Raw genomic sequence first — 20,647 nt, 5'->3', positions numbered from 1 at the left:
TCAAGTCAAGCCCTAGCAAACAGATTTGCATAGTCAGGACTCAGTAGTCGAATTAAACTGAACTCTTACCCTGACGCCGATGACCCCAATGACCTACTTAATCTCTAAGTAAATACACTCATTCAGACATAAGAGTTAAAGCTTGAATCCTTAATGGTGGACCTGCAATGTCTGTTTTCGATATTACAACAGCAACGAAGTTACTGCAAACAACGAACACTGTTTTTCCCCCTCTGACATCAATGCACGCATGATAGAAAAAGAGCATATGTAAAAAAAAATATTATAATAATCACCACCAACAAAACAAAAAACAATAACAACAGCCGCGGAGTGGAGAGTGGCGCTGTTTCCCTTGCTGCCGATTCCATCTTTAACAGACATAGTAACAATCAATGCACTTCACACACACCAACCGACACTCTTTCAACAAGCATATACATGGAGTCCAAGACATACAGAGACAACACTTCCATGTACTCATTCGGATACTCTTTGATGCTGCCAAAAGAGTGTAAGTTGTGTGGTAGGAGAGGTGCAGCCCTTACCTTGTGTGGTACATGTAGTCCTCTGGGTTCACTGTGGTCACCGTGTCCTGCTTTCTCTCTCTCGGTCTCTCTCTCTCTCTTTCTAAACTGAAGTGACCAGTGAGTCAGTTGGTGTGAATCTGTCTCTCTTTCCTCCGTTAGTCTCTCTTTCTTTCTCTCTCTCAATTCCATTCAAAGGGGCTTTATTGGCATGGGAAGGATGTTTACATTGCCAAAACAAGTGAAATACACAGTAAACAAAAGTGAGAAGACACAAAACAACATCAGCAAAAATAACATTTGAATTAAACAGTAACCATTTCACTCAAAAGGTTTTAGAAAGCGAGAGAAGGGTTTATTTTTTATCACAGCAGTGTTCAGAGGGTTTGGGTTAAATGCAGAAGACAAGGTATCCCCCCTTTCCCTTTCCGTTAAGTCCTGCAAAAAATATATACTGAACAACAATGCAACAATTTCAAAGATTTTGCTGAGTTACAGTTCATAAAAGGAAATTAGTCAATTGAAATAATCTCATTGAGCCCTAATCTATGATTTCTAAATGACTGGGCAGATGTGCAGCCATGGGTGGGCTTGGGAGGGCATAGGCCCACCCACTTTGGGGCCAGGCACACTCAACGGGGACCGAGCCCCAGCCAATCAGAATGAGTTTTGCCCCACAAAAGAGATTAATTACATACATAAATACTCCTCAGCACCCTGCTCCCCCTACCCTCAGACGATCCCACAAGAGAAGAAGCTGGATGTGGAGGTCCTGGGCTGGAGTGCTTCCGCATGGTCTGCGGTTGTGAGGCCAGTTGGACGTACTGCCAAATTCTCTAAAATGACTTAGGATAGAGAAATTAACATTGAATTCTCTGGCAACGGCTCTGATGGACAAACCTACAGTCATCTTGACAATTGCACGCTTCCTCAAAACTTGAGACATCTGTGGGATTGTGTTCTGTGACAAATTGTACATTTTAGAGTGGCCTTTTATTGTCCCCAGCACAAGCTGCACCTGTGTAATGATCATGTTGTTTAATCAGCTTCTTGATATGCCACACCTGTCAGGTGGATGGATTATCTTGACAAAGGCTCACTATATATAAAATGTCCACTATATGTACAGTTGAAGTCGGAGGTTTACATACACTTAGGTTGGAGTCATTAAAACTTGTCTTGTTAACAAACTATAGTTTTGGCAAGTCGGTTAGGATATCTACTTTGTGCATGACACAAGGAATATTTTCAACAATTGTTTGCAGACAGATTATTTCACTTATAATTCACTGCATCACAATTCCAGTGGGTCAGAAGTTTACATACACTAAGTTGACTGTGCCTTTAAATAGCTTGGAAAATGACAGAAAATGATGTCATGGCTTTAGAAGCTTCTGATAGAGGTGTACCTGGGGATGCATTTGAAGGCCGACCTTCAAACTCAGTGTCTATTTGCTTGACATCATGGGAAAATCAAAAGAAATCAGCCAAGAACTCCGAAAAAAATTGTAGACCTCTGCAGGTCTGGTTCATCCTTGGGAGCAATTTCCAAATTCCTAAAGGTAGCTCTTTCATCTGTACAAACAATAGTACGCAAGTATAAACACCATGGAACCACACAGCCGTCATACCGCTCAGGAAGGAGACGCGTTCTGTCTCTTAGAGATGAACATACTTTGGTGCAAAGTATCCTTATCCACAGTAAAACGAGTCCTATATCAACCTAACCTGAAAGGCCACTCAGCAAGGAAGAAGACACTGCTCCAAAACCGCCATAAAAAAGCCAGACTACGGTTTGCAACTGTACATGGAGACAAAGATAATACTTCTTGGAGAAATGTCCTCTGGTCTGATGAAACAAAAATATAACTGTTTGGCCATAATGACCATCATTATGTTTGGAGGAAAAAGGGGGAGACTTGCAAGCCGAAGAACACCATCCCAACCGTGAAGCACAGGGGTGGCAGCATCATGTTGTGGGCGTGCTTTGCTGCAGGAGGGACTGGTGCTCTTCACAAAATAGATGGAAACATGAGGATGGAAAATTATGTGGATATATTGGAGCAACATCTCAGGACATCAGTCAGGAAGTTAAAGTTTGGTCGCAAATGGGTCTTCCAAATTAACAATGACCCCAAGCATACTTCCAAAGTTGTGGCAAAATGGCTTAAGGACAACAAAGTAAATGTATTGGAGTGGTCATCACAAAGCCCTGACCTCAATACAATAGAAAAATTGTGGGCAGAACTGAAAAAGCGTGTGCGAGCAAGGATGCATACAAACCTGACTCAGTTACACCAGCTCTGTCAGGAGGAATGGGCCAAAATTCACCCAACTTATTGTGGGAAGCTTGTGGAAGGCTACCCGAAACATTTTACTTAAGTTAAACAATTTAAAGGCAATGCTACCAAATACTAATTAAGTGTGTATTTAAACTTCTGACCCACTGGGTGAAAGAAATAAAAGCTGAAATAAATAATTCTCTCTACAATTATTCTGACATTTCCCATTCTTAATATAAAGTGGTGATTCTATTTTTATTAGGATTAAATGTCAGGAATTGTGAAAACCTGAGTTGAAATGTAGTTGGCTAAGGTGTATGTAAACTTCCGACTTCAACTGTATATACTGAAGAAAAATATAAACGCAACATGTAAAGTGTTGGTCCCACGATTTGTGAAGTGAAATAAAAGATCCCAGAAATGTTCCATACGCACAAAAGGCATATTTCTCTCAAACTTTGTGCACCTTACAGTAATATGGAAAAATAGTCAACAATATATGGAATAACACAGAATCCCAAAGACCAAACATAATATTCATAACTCTGTTCTTCAGTTTTATGACATCATCCAATGCCCATCTAAGCAACTCTCTCTATATATACATATACCCCTGATGTCCCATCAAATGTACGTCCCCTCGGCCTTTCTCCACTCTCCAACTCCCTGCCCACTTAACAGTGTATCTTTTCATTCAACGCAAAACAGTTGGCTTTTAAAAATAAACGTCTATCTTTCTTTCTTCTCTTTCTCTCCCCGTCATTATCTTCCCCTGATGCCTCCCCCAACCCTCTCTTCTCCACATTTCAGTGGCTAAAAATAAGTCAACACCTTCTGGAGTATCTCCCTCTCTCCGATTCATTCTCTGGTGGACATCTATCAGCCCGCTGTCACGGAAATGAAAGACTGTATTTCTGCATGGAAAAACGCACAATGTGAATGTGGTAGTAAAGCTGTAATGACCTGACTTAAGAGGGAAATTATTGTTTAGATTTGTCTTTTTACAGTTGACAGAGCTGATTCCAAAAAGTTTGTGTGTGTTTGTGTCTGTGTGTGTCAGTGTGCATGTGGGTGAGAGAGAGAGAGAAAGATAAATTAGTGCGCTCCAGTGTTATCTCTGTCGCTGTTGTGGGATTACTACACACACTGCACCTGATTTTGAGTGTCATGTTTTCATCACCTTCTCATCTGAACAGGTTTGAGAGGTTTGTCCTCAGTGAAGGTGGTCATTGTCAGTGGTGGAGAAAAGTACCCAATTGTCATACTGGAGTAAAAGTATAAATACGTTAATAGAAAATGACTCAAGTAAAATTGAAAGTCACCCAGTAAAATACAACTTGAGTAAAAGTCTAAAAGTATTTGGTTTGAAATATACTTAAGTATTAAAAGTAAAAGTATAAATCATTTCAAATTCCTCATATTAAGCAAAGCAGACGGCACCATTTGCCTTTTTATTTATTTATGTTTTGCCAGGGGCACACTCCAACACTCCAATTATTTACAAAAGATGCATTTGTGTTTAGTGATTCCACCAGACCATAGGCAGTAGGGATGACCACGTGTTCTCTTGATAAGTGTGTACATTTCACAATGTTCCTGTCCTGCTAAGCATTCAAAATGTAACACGTAGTTTGGGTTGTCAGGGAAAATGCATGGAGTAAAAAGTGTAGTGAAGTAAAATTAAAAGTTGTCAAAAATATAAATAGTAAACTAAAGTACAGATACCCCAAAAAACAATTTAAGTAGTACTTTAAAGTATTTGTACTTGAGTACTTTAGACCACTGGTCATTGTCCACATATTCAGTAGATGCCCTTTGTTTAACTCAATGCACATTACTATATTGCCTCCTAAATAACATAAGTGAATATAGTATCCTTGTTGACCACCACATTATATATCCAGTTTACATCCAGGAATAATCCATCATAATCAGATAATAATCTCATTTCTCCATAAAACCAGGAGTGAAAGACCACTGGAGGGCGCTGTCAGATTTGGAGACAGCCGTTGACTGTTTCTCATAACCAAATGTCATGCCATAGGTTATGGAGGAACGTCTTTGGTCTCTCCCTGCCTAAACGTTTCACCTCAAAACGTGTAAACTGGATATCCAACGTCAAAATTAAAACCAAAGGCGGTATTTCTAAAATATCTCTGGCCAAACACATTTTGAACATCCATCCACTCACATGTCAAAAATCCCACAAAAACCAATGGAATGCCTGAGCTAGAATGTTCCACTAGCTAGCTAAAATCTGAGACGTTAATTAAATAAATACAAATTGGTGAGTTGAGGAGGGGTAGCTAGGTAAATTAGACCTGCAGCTAGCTATCTAGGTCTAGTTGTACAAATTATGTTTGAAATGTTAAGGAATAGAAACTGTTATGAACCTTTAAGAAAAAAATGTAGATATCACTCATAATTGTCGTTATTTGCAGCGAGTCAACTTTACCCCCAGCTTTCTAACGTTAGCTAAAAGTCCATAGCTAGCTAAAATTACACCATGGGTGTGAAAAAGCTTGCCAAGCAGCAAGAAAGATGTATAGAAAGATGTATAGTGTCTGACTGGTGTCTAACCAGCATGCAACACGCAAATGTTAGTGTGAACTAACATTGGCTAGCTGGGTAGCTAGTAATAATTGACGTTATCAATATTTTTTGTTCATTGAAATATGTTTCCAGCCTCATTAACGTTTGTCAGTCTTCGTCCTTTATGATCTTATCTGTCAAGCCACTACATTTGCATATTTAATTGTGCAAGCCACAGAAGTTTGTAATGCAACGTTACCCCTCGGATTGGGTGAGGCCTATTTTTCTCCCTTTTAACAATAACAAACCAATGCTTATAATATCAACAGACCACAACCTAGTTTTTGCTAGTAAAAACGCATGGTGAAACATTTACAATGAACATGGTAGGAGGGATTACTTCTGTTAGACTGGTCCCATATCTGTTTGTGCTGTCATTCCAACTCCTCTCCTTTGCCATACATTGTTTGGCATTACAAGGAGTGGCATGATGGCACAAACAGACTGGTACCCTAGCAGGCCACACTTTTGTAACGCTAGCTGGTTTAAAAGAATACTGTGCATAGGCAACAATACAGATAATGTCGCAATTGGTTGGTATATTTTTTGGGGGGCTAGCTACAGTGCATTTGAGAAAGTATTCAGACCCCCTCCCCTTTTACACATTTTGTTACATTACAGCCTTATTCTAAAATGAATGACATTTTAATTAAATTTTCCTCATCAATCTACACACAATACCCCATAATGACAAATCGAAACAGGTTTTTAGACATTTTTGTCTTAACCAAGCCATGAGGTCGAAAGAATTGTCCGTAGAGCTCCGAGACAGGATTGAATCGAAACACAGATCTGGTGAAGGGTACCAAAACATGTCTGCAGCTTTGAAGGTCCCCAAGAGCACAGTGGCCTCCATCATTATTAAATGGAAGAAGTTTGGAACCACCAAGACTCTTCCTAAAGCTGACCGCCTGGCCAAACTTAGCAATCGGGGGAGAAGGACCGAGGTCATTGAAACCGATGGTCACTCTGACAGAGCTCCAGCGGGCCTTGGTCAGGGAACCCGATGGTCACTCTGACAGAGCTCCAGCGGGCCTTGGTCAGGGAACCCGATGATCACTCTGACAGAGCTCCAGAGGGCCTTGGTCAGGGAACCCGATGATCACTCTGACAGAGCTCCAGAGGGCCTTGGTCAGGGAACCCGATGATCACTCTGACAGAGCTCCAGAGTTCCTCTGTGGAGATGGGAGAACCTTCCAGAAGGACAACCATCTCTGCAGAACTCCACCAATCAGGCCTTTATGGTACAGTGGCAAGACGGGAGCCACTCCTCAGTAAAAGGCACATGACAGTCCACTTGGAGTTTGCCAAAAGGCACCTATAGGACTCTCAGACCAGGATCTGCAGAGAAGAATGGGAAAAGCTCCCCAAATACAAGGGTGCCACGCATGTAGCGTCATACCCAAGAAGACTCGAGGCTTTAATCACTGCCAAAGGTGTTTCAACAAAGTACTGAGTAAAGGGTCTGAATACTTATGTATATATGTTATTTCTAAAAACCTGTTTTCGCTTTGTTATTACGGGGTATTGTGTGTAGATGGATAAAAAAAAATCCTCAGCAATTTTAGGATAAGGCTGTAACGTAACAAAATGTGGGAAAGGTCAAGGGGTCTGAATACTTTGCGAGTGCGCTGTTGTAACAAGTCTCCCAAATGACAATATAAAGGTAATGCTTTAGTTGAGCGCAAGGTTAGTACCATGTTTCACATAGTTGCTAAACAACCTCATTACCAGATTGATTTGGCTCAAATTTAGACAGATTATTTCACTTATAATTCACTGTATCACAATTCCAGTGGGTCAGAAGTTTACATACACCAAGTTGACTGTGCCTTTAAACAGCTTGGAAAATTCCAGAAAATTATGTCATGGCTTTAGAAGCTTCTGATAGGCTAATTGAAATCATTTGAGTCAATTGGAGGTGTACCTGTAGATGTATTTCAAGGCCTACCTTCAAACTCAGTGCCTCTTTGCTTGACATCATGGGAAAATCAAAATTAATCAGCCAAGACCTCAGAAAATATATTGTAGACCTCCACAAGTCTGGTTCATCCTTGGGAGCAATTTCCAAACGCCTGAAGGTACCACGTTCATCTGTACAAATAATAGTACGCACGTATAAACACCATGGGACCACGAAGCCATCATACCGCTCAGGACGGAGACGCGTTCTGTCTTCTAGAGAAGAACGTACTTTGGTGCGAAAGGTGCAAATCAATCCCAGAACAACAGCAAAGGACCTTGTGGAGATGCTGGAGGAAACGGGTACAAAAGTATCTATATCCACAGTAAAACAAGTCCTATATCGACATAACCTGAAAGGCCACTCAGCAAGGAAGAAGACACTGCTCCAAAATCTCCATAAAAAAAGCCAGACTATTGTTTGCAACTGCACATGGGGACAAAGATTGTACTTTTTGGAGAAATGTCCTCTGGTCTGATGAAACAAAAATAGAACTGTTTGGCCATAATGACCATTGTTATGTTTGGAGGAAAAAGGGGAAGGCTTGCAAGCTTAAGAACACCGTCCCAACCGTGAAGCACGGGGGTGGCAGCATCATGTTGTGGGGGTGTTTTGCTGCAGGAGGGACTCGTGCACTTCACAAAATAGATGGCATCATGAAGATGGAAAATTATGTGGATATATTGAAACAACATCTCAGGACATCAGTCAGGAAGTTAAAGCTTGGGTCTTGGGTCGCAAATGGGTCTTCCAAATTAACAATGACCCCAAGCATACTTCCAAAGTCATGGCAAAATGGCTTAAGGACAACAGAGTCAAGGTATTGGAGTGGCCATCACAAAGTCCTGACCTCAATTCTATAGAAAATATGTGGGCAGAACTGAAAAAGCGTGTGCGAGCAAGGAGGCCTACAAACCTGACTCAGTTCCACCAGCTCTGTCAGGAGGAATGGGCCAGAATTCACCCAATTATTGTGGGAAGCTTGTGGAAGGCTACCCGAAACGTTTGACCCAAGTTAAACAATTTAAAGGCAATGCTACCAAATACTAATTGAGTGTATGTAAACTTCTGACCCACTGGGAATGTGATGAAATAAATAAAAGCTGAAATAAATAATTCTCTCTACTATTATTCTGACATTTCACATTCTTAAAATAAAGTGGTGATCCTATCTGACCTAAAACAGGGCATTTTTACGAGGATTAAATGTCAGGAATCGTGAAAAACTGAGTTTAAATGTATTTGGCTAAGGTGTATGTAAATGTCGAACTTCCAACTGTATATATATATATTTATATTTGTATATATTTATACAGTACAAGTCAAAAGTTTGGACACACCTACTCATTCAAGGGTATTTCTTTATTTTCACTATTTTCTACATTGTAGAATAATAGTGAAGACATCAAAACTATGAAATAACACATATGGAATCATGTAGTAACCCAAAAAGTATTAAACAAATCAAAATATATTTTATATTTGAGATTCTTCTAATTAGCCACCCTTTACCTTGATGACAGCTTTGCACACTTGGCATTCTCCAAACTTTTGACTGGTACTGTATATATTTTTAATCTCCCAATACATACCTGGTATTTATTTATGCAAGACAAATCCGATCACACATGAAAAGTCATGGATCGGATTATTTTGTGAATGTATGATTTCTCTGACTGTAATGTATGTTTTAAAACTGTTTCTTTATGCGAGTGCTAATGTGACGTTAAAAAAAGTATCGTACACTCTCTCTCTGTCTCTATCTCTCTCTGGGTGTGTGTATGATGCCAGCCTTTGACGTGGCTGGTCACGGATTTGAGGAAGTTGTGCTGTGTTCTGGCAACGAGATCTTGTGATCCGAGGTGTAAGAACTTGATTATGATTTGATGAGATCTTGTGGTTGTTATTCATCGTTTACTTGCCCATTTGTAGTTGTCCAGCCCTTCCTCCTTTGACTTTACTGGTAGAGATTGAATGAGTGAGAGACAGAGCATAAGGATGTCAAAGACTTATGCCCTTGATACAGATTGAAAGACACTGTTACAGTAATTAACTAGCAATGTAAATAGCAACAGCCGAGACAGGTAAAACAGTACAGCCTAAATAACAGTCCTTATTACAGATTGGCAATAGTGGAAGTATCTCTCCCATATGACCCTTAATTGCTTAAATGGCACATATTATCTTTGTTTTGTTGCGTTGTTTTCTTCAGATTCACTGGTGTAACGTAGTTTCTCTGGACACCCCGCAAGGTTGGAGTTCGCCTCCCGCAGGGTCTAACATTGTTGTGTGTAAAACCAATCTATTAATGCCAAGTAATACAGTCAGTCCACCCTCAAAACACGAGCTTACTGGGGACTGTTTTATTATGCAGTGTACCATCTATAGCTAATGTATATATATACCTGCTATTTAGTAACCTTTTATAAACGTTTTAAAAATACAAATTACATCAAATAGCCTAACAATGAGGACAAAATAGTGGACTTGAGAATAAATTCAGCCACTATTTATTGTTGAACTCAGCCGATTTTGTCTGGCTAGTAGCCTACACAAATGGGCTGCAATATGCTGGTTAAATTCAATTAAATCCAATTTAGGAGACTCCCCTGGTGTCCTGAAGGCTTCCTTTTTTTGGTTGCAAATGTTTTCGCCAAGGGTTGTAGGTCCAGGTTGGGAGCCTGACTGTTTTCTATAGTGAGTATTACCAACCCATACAGTCTTTCCTGAGACATTGTGCGTTATATGTCCATTGTGCTGCACACAATTTAAACGGAGTCTTGAATGATGCATGCAAAATTATAAACCGATGGTTTGAGCCCTGAATGCTGTTCGGCTGAAAGACTTGGTATATCAGACCGTATACCACTGGTATGACCTCAGAAAATATTTTGTACTGTTCTAATTACATTGGCAACCAGTTTATAATAGCAATAAGGCACCTCGGGGGTTTTGGTATATGGCCAATATACCACGGCTAATGACTATCCAGGCACTCCGCGATGCGTCGTACATAAGAACAACCCTTAGCCGTGGTATATTGGCCATATTACACAAACCCCGAAGTGCCTTATTGCTTAAGTATACCAGAGATAAGGGACTGTTGATATTGCAACCACACAACTCAAACGGCGGTTCACAATATAAATGAAATCGCAAACCGCTTTTTTTTGTTCAAGCCCTCAAGAACTGTTGTCTGCTAAAGACGATAATCTGCATCTGCCAAATGTTTGGCTTTCCGGTATCCAGACGACCTGTCCCAAGAGCTTCATGTACAGTTAACCTGGCAATTCAGGAGAATGAGAGGCTCAATTAAAGATGTTGCAGAACTGCTGTATTTCAAGCACATCTCCCTTCTGCCAAGTTTCCCTGGTGTTGCTATGGCAATCAAGCTGTTTTTACCATCCTTGTGACTGTCGCTACTGAGGAGAGGTCGTTTTCCAAACGAAAACTCAGAAAGAGGTACCTAAGGAAGCGTTAGGCTCTCGCTTTGATATGCCATGTAGAACACCTGAGGAAGGCCATCCTAGCCTTTACCACGGCATCCGCGGTGCTGTCCGGTACACGGGGGTTGACATTTAATGTGTACGCATTCAGACACGACCCCGATAATATTACTTGAGATGAGAGCGAGAGGGATTTATGGGAGAGGAGGGGTTGAACTGAAGGGAGGGGAGACTGGGTGAAGGAAGGTTTATATAAAGTATGAAAAAGAGAGTTAAGAGAAGAGAGAGAGAAGGTGTTGTTCATATAAGTGACTGGGGGAATTGTTCTGAACCGTGAGTAATGTAGGGTGGGTTCATTTTTCCACATAAATGAAATAAGGAATGTTGCAGTGGGGCAGTTGTCTCTTTTTTTATGTGTCTGGTTTCTTTGGCAATGTTGGAGTATTAATATGTTGGCATTCAATACGACTGCAGCAAAATGCAATGGCCAGGCGTCACAACGACACAGCAAAGCATTATTTAGGCTATATGCTATTCAAAAAGGTCATTCAAGAGAGTCATTGACATTTGAAAGCACTTTCAGAGGAGAGAGAGGATCATTTATTTTTTACCTTCAATTTTGTTTCTTCTCAGTTCTGATTTTCTTTTTTTCTTGTTTCCTCTCTTCAGTGAAGTGACTACAGTGAAGTGACTACCAGGGAAGCTTAAAAAGAGAGAGGGTGAAATTGCGGGCGCTGTGTGTGTGTGTGCGGGACGAGACCATGCTCAGGTGTGAGGGAGGGGCAGGGCCGCGGAGGTGGCTGACCCTGGTCACAGGGCTGCTGGAGTGCCTTTGTTTTGCTGGGGCCGTGTTCGGCTGGGCCTCCCTGGTGTTCGTCCTGAAGACAGAAGGCTACTTCAGCTCCCTGTGTGTCAACATCCCCGGGGTCAATGGAATGCAATTCCTAGGTCAGTGACTGAGACACCTCACTGTCACAGTAGAGCTTACAATACAAATATATATCTCATGCACACACACACACACACACACACACACACACACACACACACACACACACACACACACACACACACACACACACACACACACACACACACACCTGTCCATACTGACAGCTCTCTGACTGCCTGTGTGTGTGTGTGCGCGCGTGTGTTTCAGACTGCAGTGGTCAGGATGAACAGTTCTCCCTCATCTTCACCATCGCTTCCTTCATGACCAACTTTCTACTGCTGCCCAATGGCTTCCTGTTCGACCGTTTTGGCACCATGGCAGTCAGGCTGCTGGGAATGTAAGTCTTTGTATAAACATATTATAAAGCATCACTAAGCTGCACAGGGTTCATAACCTATATTCAACCGTGATTGATGGTTAGATGTCAATTGTAGTAACGATAACAATCTGGCAAGAGACAACTGACAGAGAGAATGTGAAACAGTCAAATGCAGTGTTGTCACTAAAACACGGGACTGAACACAGCGACACGAGTATTGTCTAATCTTAACTTGAGACTGTAACTTGACATTTCACGCAAATCTTCCATTGATCTCAACCACTAATTTGCGCTCAGCCTCGAGTTGCCCGCAAGGATTTGGCCTTTACGTGAAGACAGTAGACTATAAAGTCTCGTTGAATGTTAACGCATCTGTTCATAAGTTAATGAGGCTTTAATAAGTGCTTCATCTCACGGAAATTGAGATTTCTTTGTGTCTAGTCTGTGCTACCTAATGTGACCGATTTCATGGCTGTTAGACAGAGACCGTCAAAGAAAGACACAGATCTATGAAGCACCACATCAGCTGTTATGGCCTGAGCCATAACAGAGAGCCCTCTGTCTGTCTCTCTCTTCACCAGTCTCTCCAACAGTTGATCTCTGTCCCTGTCTATCGTTCTCCCTGGTTTTGGTATCTAAGTGACGGTATAAAGCATGTGTTGTTACTCTCCAGTGCTCAGTCACTCGTTCTCTGCCTGTCACATCCTGTTATTTCCCTTGGAGGGGTTCCCATGTCTGTGAGCTCTGGGAAGAGCAAGGGAAAGGCAAAGTGTGTGTGTGTGTGTGTGTGTGTGTGTGTGTGTGTGTGTGTGTGTGTGTGTGTGTGTGTGTGTGTGTGTGTGTGTGTGTGTGTGTGTGTGTGTGTGTGTGTGTGTGTGTGTGTGTGTGTGTGTGTGTGTGTGTGTGTGTGTGTGTGTGTGTTAGCGAAAGAGAGAGAGAGAGAGTAGGCAGAAGAACATGAGAGATATAGTGACTGAAAAGAGAGCCCAAGGGAAAGTGGTGGGGCGGGGGGGTTCTAGTTTCTTGTTTGAGTAGATCGGACTTTGACGTTTTGACGTTGGACAGGATGGAAGAGTCATAGGGTGGAAGAGATTTTGAGCTATAGTTGAAAGGAACGAGGGCTGGGAGTTATGTTGACTGTGATTGTTCAGAGTGTGGTTGAGCTCGGGGCTGATGGGGTTGGAATGGGCCAACCAGGGTTAATGTGGCACAGACCCAGTTACTTAACAACATTTCACAGCCACAGATTACAAAACCCGCAACAACATTGGCTGAGCCAATCAGAAGCCAATCCAGATGTTTTTGATATGGGTAGAGGGGAAATGAAAAGGGAAGCAATGCAAATAGAGTGGAGACTAGAGAGAGAGGTGGAGATGAGAACTGCACCTCCTAGTGAGGGGCCAGGAAGACACAGTAGAATAGAGAGAGTGGAGACGAGAGAGAGAGGTGGAAATGAGAACTGCACCTCCTAGTGAGGCCCATAAAACACAGTAGAATAGAGAGAGTGGAGACTAAAGAGAGAGGTGGAGATGAGAACTGCACCTCCTAGTGAGGGGCCAGGAAGACACAGTAGAATAGAGAGAGTGGAGACGAGAGAGAGAGGTGGAAATGAGAACTGCACCTCCTAGTGAGGCCCATAAAACACAGTAGAATAGAGAGAGTGGAGACTAAAGAGAGAGGTGGAGATGAGAACTTCATCTCCTAGTGAGGACCAGGAAGACACAGTAGAATAGAGAGAGTGGAGACTAAAGAGAGAGGTGGAGATGAAAACTGCACCTCCCAGTGAGGGCCAGGAAAACACAGTAGAATAGAGAGAGTGGAGACTAAAGAGAGAGGTGGAGATGAGAACTACACCTCCTAGTAAGGACCAGGAAAACACAGTAGAATAGAGATAGTGGAGACTAAAGAGAGAGGTGGAGATGAGAACTACACCTCCTAGTAAGGACCAGGAAAACACAGTAGAATAGAGATAGTGGAGACTAAAGAGAGAGGTGGAGATGAGAACTACACCTCCTAGTAAGGACCAGGAAAACACAGTAGAATAGAGAGAGTGGAGACTAAAGAGAGAGGTGGAGATGAGAACTACACCTCCTAGTAAGGACCAGGAAAACACAGTAGAATAGAGATAGTGGAGACTAAAGAGAGAGGTGGAGATGAGAACTACACCTCCTAGTAAGGACCAGGAAAACACAGTAGAATAGAGATAGTGGAGACTAAAGAGAGAGGTGGAGATGAGAACTACACCTCCTAGTAAGGACCAGGAAAACACAGTAGAATAGAGAGAGTGGAGACTAAAGAGAGAGGTGGAGATGAGAACTACACCTCCTAGTGAGGACCAGGAAAACACAGTAGAATAGAGATAGTGGAGACTAAAGAGAGAGGTGGAGATGAGAACTACACCTCCTAGTAAGGACCAGGAAAACACAGTAGAATAGAGAGAGTGGAGACTAAAGAGAGAGGTGGAGATGAGAACTACACCTCCTAGTAAGGACCAGGAAAACACAGTAGAATAGAGAGAGTGGAGACTAAAGAGAGAGGTGGAGATGAGAACTACACCTCCTAGTGAGGACCAGGAAAACACAGTAGAATAGAGAGAGTGGAGACTAAAGAGAGAGGTGGAGATGAGAACTACACCTCCTAGTGAGGACCAGGAAAACACAGTAGAATAGAGAGAGTGGAGACTAAAGAGAGAGGTGGAGATGAGAACTACACCTCCTAGTGAGGACCAGGAAGACACAGTAGAATAGGCTAAAGGCTCTCAGAACAGGACTAGGACAGTAGGAGGGAGAACCAGGGGAAAGAATTAGAGTTAAACCTGAGTCTCTTTTATCATTAACCCCTGCGTGTGTGTGTGTGTGTGTGTGTGTGTGTGTGTGTGTGTGTGTGTGTGTGTGTGTGTGTGTGTGTGTGTGTGTGTGTGTGTGTGTGTGTGTGCGTGCGTGCGTGCGTGCGTGCGTGCGTGCGTGCGTGCGTGCGTGCGTGCGTGCGTGCGTGTGTTCACGCGCACGCCTGGCTGAATTCACATGATGGTTGTGATCACTTATTCTTATTCTCCAGATCACTGTACACCACTGGTGCCTTGCTTGTGGCATTTTCAAGTTCAGGTAAAATCCTCTACTTTTCTATAGTGTAATACTATTTGAGAAAAACAGGTTTGATGGAACAGCTTACACGAACACCACGGAGTTTGATACATTTTTTTATCAACAGTTGACAAGATCGTTACACTTTCATCAGCAATTTGCAAGATCTCAAGAGGGATAAGTCTGTTTTTTTCTCTCTCTCAGCTCTGTCCTCTCTCCTCTTCCCGGCCCTGTCCTTCATCGCTGTGGGAGGCATATTGTTTCTGGTCACCAACATGCAGGTCCGTCCTCTCATATTTATGACCTCCTGAATAAACATCAGTCATGTACACAGCAGTCCTCAGGGTTCTCTCAGTAAACAGGACCGTGACTGAGAACATACCCTTGATGTAACCATGGACAACCTTGCCTTGGGCCACACATTTGCTTCCTTTTGACCTGTGGTTTTGTCAGTCTGTGGTGTGTACTGATGAGAAGCATGAGACACTCAGACACACAGGCCTGGCGAGTGATGTTTCCCCTCTCTGTGGCCCCCTGTAGATAGGCAACCTGTTTGGTTCCGCTCGCTCCACCATCATCACCCTTCACAATGGTGCCTTCGACTCCTCCTCCGCCCTCTTCCTCATCATCAAGGTAACATTGTTAAACACACCCGCCCACAGACTATCAGTCGGTGGCTGTCCATGAGTTAATTATGATGATGATGGTGATTTCTTCCCTCGTGTCTCCCTCCAGCTGCTATTTGAGGTTGGGATCTCTCTACGTGCCTCTTTCCTCTTCCTGGCTGCGTGTGGCATCATCCACCTGGCCAGGACCTTCCTCCTTCTACCCAGAACACACATCCCCTACCCCCTCCCTGAGGGCTACACCTACGGGTAAGAACACATCCCCTACCCCCTCCCTGAGGGCTACACCTACGGGTAAGAACACATCTCCTTCCCCCTCCCTGAGGGATACAGCTACAGGTAAGAACACATCTCCTACCCCCTCCCTGAGGGCGACACCGACGGGTAAGAACACATCTCCTACCCCCTCCCTGAGGGATACACCTACGGGTAAGAACACATCCCCTACCCCCTCCCTTAGGGATACACCTACAGGTAAGAACACATCTCCTACCCCCTCCCTGAGGGCTACACCTACGGGTAAGAACACATCCCCTACCCCCTCCCTGAGGGATACACCTACGGGTAAGAACACATCCCCTACCCCCTCCCTGAGGGCGACACCGACGGGTAAGAACACATCTCCTACCCCCTCCCTGAGGGATACACCTACGGGTAAGAACACATCCCCTACCCCCTCCCTGAGGGATACACCTACGGGTAAGAACACATCCCCTACCCCCTCCCTGAGGGATACACCTACGGGTAAGAACACATCTCCTACCCCCTCCCTGAGGCCTACACCTACGGGTAAGAACACATCCCCTACCCCCTCCCTGAGGGATACACCTACGGGTAAGAACACATCTCCTACCCCCTCCCTAAGGGCTACACCTATGGGTAAGAACACATCTCCTACCCCCTCCCTGAGGCCTACACCTACGGGTAAGAACACATCTCCTACCCCCTCCCATAGGGCTACACCTACGGGTAAGAACACATCTCCTACCCCCTCCCTGAGGGATACACCTACGGGTAAGAACACATCCCCTACCCCCTCCCTGAGGGCTACACCTACGGTTAAGAACACATCTCCAACCCCCTCCCTGAGGGATACACCTACGGGTAAGAACACATCCCCTACCCCCTCCCTGAGGGCTACACCTACGGTTAAGAACACATCTCCAACCCCCTCCCTGAGGGATACACCTACGGGTAAGAACACATCCCCTACCCCCTCCCTGAGGGATACACCTACGGGTAAGAACACATCTCCTACCCCCTCCCTAAGGGCTACACCTATGGGTAAGAACACATCTCCTACCCCCTCCCTAAGGGCTACACCTATGGGTAAGAACACATCTCCTAACCCCTCCCTAAGGGCTACAGCTATGGGTAAGAACACATCTCCTACCCTCTCCCTGAGGCTTACACCTATGGGTAAGAACACATCTCCTACCCCCTCCCTGAGGCCTACACCTACGGGTAAGAACACATCTCCTACCCCCTCCCTGAGGGATACAGCTACAGGTAAGAACACATCTCCTACCCCCTCCCTGAGGGCGACACCGACGGGTAAGAACACATCTCCTACCCCCTCCCTGAGGGATACACCTACGGGTAAGAACACATCCCCTACCCCCTACGGGTAAGAACACATCCCCTACCCCCTCCCTGAGGGCTACACCTACGGGTAAGAACACATCCCCTACCCCCTCCCTGAGGGATACACCTACGGGTAAGAACACATCTCCTACCCCTCCCTGAGGGCTACACCTACAGGTAAGAACACATATCCTACCCCCTCCCTAAGGGCTACACCTACAGGTAAGAACACATCCCCTACCCCCTCCCTGAGGGATACACCTACGGGTAAGAACACATCTCCTACCCCCTCCCTGAGGGCGACACCGACGGGTAAGAACACATCTCCTACCCCCTCCCTGAGGGCGACACCTACGGGTAAGAACACATCTCCTACCCCTTCCCTGAGGGCTACACCTACGGGTAAGAACACATCCCCTACCCCCTCCCTGAGGGTTACACCTACGGGTAAGAACACATCTCCTACCCCTCCCTGAGGGCTACACCTACAGGTAAGAACACAGCTCCTACCCCCTCCCTGAGGGCTACACCTATGGGTAAGAACACATCTCCTACCCCCTCCCTGAGGCCTACACCTACGGGTAAGAACACATCTCGTACCCCCTCCCATAGGGCTACACCTACGGGTAAGAACACATCTCCTACCCCCTCCCATAGGGCTACACCTACGGGTAAGATCACATCTCCTACCCCCTCCCTGAGGGATACACCTACGGGTAAGAACACATCTCCTACCCCCCCCCTGAGGCCTACACCTACGGGTAAGAACACATCTCCTACCCCCCTGGGTACACCTACGGGTAAGAACACATCTCCTACCCCCTCCCTGAGGGATACACCTACGGGTGAGAACACATCCCCTACCCCCTCCCTGAGGGCTACACCTACGGTTAAGAACACATCTCCAACCCCCTCCCTGAGGGATACACCTACGGGTAAGAACACATCCCCTACCCCCTCCCTGAGGGATACACCTACGGGTAAGAACACATCTCCTACCCCCTCCCTAAGGGCTACACCTATGGGTAAGAACACATCTCCTACCCCCTCCCTGAGGGCGACACCGACGGGTAAGAACACATCTCCTACCCCCTCCCTGAGGGATACACCTACGGGTAAGAACACATCCCCTACCCCCTCCCTGAGGGATACACCTACGGGTAAGAACACATCTCCTACCCCTCCCTGAGGGCTACACCTACAGGTAAGAACACAGCTCCTACCCCCTCCCTGAGGGCTACACCTATGGGTAAGAACACATCTCCTACCCCCTCCCTGAGGCCTACACCTACGGGTAAGAACACATCTCGTACCCCCTCCCATAGGGCTACACCTACGGGTAAGAACACATCTCCTACCCCCTCCCATAGGGCTACACCTACGGGTAAGATCACATCTCCTACCCCCTCCCTAAGGGATACACCTACGGGTAAGAACACATCTCCTACCCCCTCCCTGAGGGCGACACCTACGGGTAAGAACACATCTCCTACCCCCCCCCTGAGGCCTACACCTACGGGTAAGAACACATCTCCTACCCCCTCCCTGAGGGATACACCTACGGGTAAGAACACATCCCCTACCCCCTCCCTGAGGGCTACACCTACGGTTAAGAACACATCTCCAACCCCCTCCCTGAGGGATACACCTACGGGTAAGAACACATCCCCTACCCCCTCCCTGAGGGATACACCTACGGGTAAGAACACATCTCCTACCCCCTCCCTAAGGGCTACACCTATGGGTAAGAACACATCTCCTACCCCCTCCCTAAGGGCTACACCTATGGGTAAGAACACATCTCCTACCCCTCCCTAAGGGCTACACCTATGGGTAAGAACACATCTCCTACCCCCTCCCTGAGGCCTACACCTATGGGTAAGAACACATCTCCTACCCCCTCCCTGAGGCCTACACCTACGGGTAAGAACACATCTCCTACCCCCTCCCTGAGGGATACAGCTACAGGTAAGAACACATCTCCTACCCCCTCCCTGAGGGCGACACCGACGGGTAAGAACACATCTCCTACCCCCTCCCTGAGGGATACACCTACGGGTAAGAACACATCCCCTACCCCCTACGGGTAAGAACACATCCCCCACCCCCTCCCTGAGGGCTACACCTACGGGTAAGAACACATCCCCTACCCCCTCCCTGAGAGATACACCTACGGGTAAGAACACATCTCCTACCCCTCCCTGAGGGCTACACCTACAGGTAAGAACACATCTCCTACCCCCTCCCTAAGGGCTACACCTACGGGTAAGAACACATCCCCTACCCCCTCCCTGAGGGATACACCTACGGGTAAGAACACATCTCCTACCCCCTCCCTGAGGGCGACACCGACGGGTAAGAACACATCTCCTACCCCCTCCCTGAGGGCGACACCTACGGGTAAGAACACATCTCCTACCCCTTCCCTGAGGGCTACATCTACGGGTAAGAACACATCCCCTACCCCCTCCCTGAGGGATACACCTACGGGTAAGAACACATCTCCTACCCCTCCCTGAGGGCTACACCTACAGGTAAGAACACAGCTCCTACCCCCTCCCTGAGGGCTACACCTATGGGTAAGAACACATCTCCTACCCCCTCCCTGAGGCCTACACCTACGGGTAAGAACACATCTCGTACCCCCTCCCATAGGGCTACACCTACGGGTAAGAACACATCTCCTACCCCCTCCCATAGGGCTAGACCTACGGGTAAGATCACATCTCCTACCCCCTCCCTGAGGGATACACCTACGGGTAAGAACACATCTCCTACCCCCTCCCTGAGGGCGACACCTACGGGTAAGAACACATCTCCTACCCCCTCCCTGAGGGATACACCTATGGGTAAGAACACATCTCCTACCCCCTCCCTAAGGGCTACACCTATGGGTAAGAACACATCTCCTACCCCCTCCCTAAGGGCTACACCTATGGGTAAGAACACATCTCCTACCCCCTCCCTGAGGCCTACACCTACGGGTAAGAACACATCTCCTACCCCCTCCCTGAGGGATACAGCTACAGGTAAGAACACATCTCCTACCCCCTCCCTGAGGGCGACACCGACGGGTAAGAACACATCTCCTACCCCCTCCCTGAGGGATACACCTACGGGTAAGAACACATCCCCTACCCCCTCCCTGAGGGATACACCTACGGGTAAGAACACATCTCCTACCCCTCCCTGAGGGCTACACCTACAGGTAAGAACACAGCTCCTACCCCCTCCCTGAGGGCTACACCTATGGGTAAGAACACATCTCCTACC

General features: G+C 45.7%; 1 protein-coding gene across 6 annotated transcripts in view; it reads left to right on the top strand.

The window, feature by feature from the left end:
• The window catches only part of LOC118363971 (equilibrative nucleobase transporter 1-like), a 46,369-nt gene that overhangs the window by 15,981 nt on the left and 9,741 nt on the right, over nucleotides 1-20,647 (top strand). For 3 of the 6 annotated variants that reach the window (XM_052488396.1, XM_052488400.1, XM_052488397.1), the window contains 6 exons: nucleotides 11,480-11,758; nucleotides 11,970-12,099; nucleotides 15,139-15,185; nucleotides 15,369-15,445; nucleotides 15,705-15,797; nucleotides 15,900-16,039. In XM_052488396.1, coding sequence (XP_052344356.1) covers nucleotides 11,572-11,758; nucleotides 11,970-12,099; nucleotides 15,139-15,185; nucleotides 15,369-15,445; nucleotides 15,705-15,797; nucleotides 15,900-16,039 — 674 coding nt within the window. In that variant the 5' untranslated portion in view covers nucleotides 11,480-11,571. Of the gene's footprint in view, nucleotides 1-10,010; nucleotides 10,062-11,091; nucleotides 11,158-11,479; nucleotides 11,759-11,969; nucleotides 12,100-15,138; nucleotides 15,186-15,368; nucleotides 15,446-15,704; nucleotides 15,798-15,899; nucleotides 16,040-20,647 lie in introns of those variants that run through there. The other 3 variants (XM_052488401.1, XM_052488398.1, XM_052488399.1) reach the window with 3 other exon arrangements.

The sequence above is a fragment of the Oncorhynchus keta genome, chromosome 30 (genome assembly GCF_023373465.1).
Source record: "Oncorhynchus keta strain PuntledgeMale-10-30-2019 chromosome 30, Oket_V2, whole genome shotgun sequence".
In the NCBI taxonomy this organism is placed as follows: domain Eukaryota; kingdom Metazoa; phylum Chordata; class Actinopteri; order Salmoniformes; family Salmonidae; genus Oncorhynchus; species Oncorhynchus keta.
Note: the sequence above shows the minus strand (reverse complement) of the source record. Positions and strands in the feature narration are given on the sequence as shown.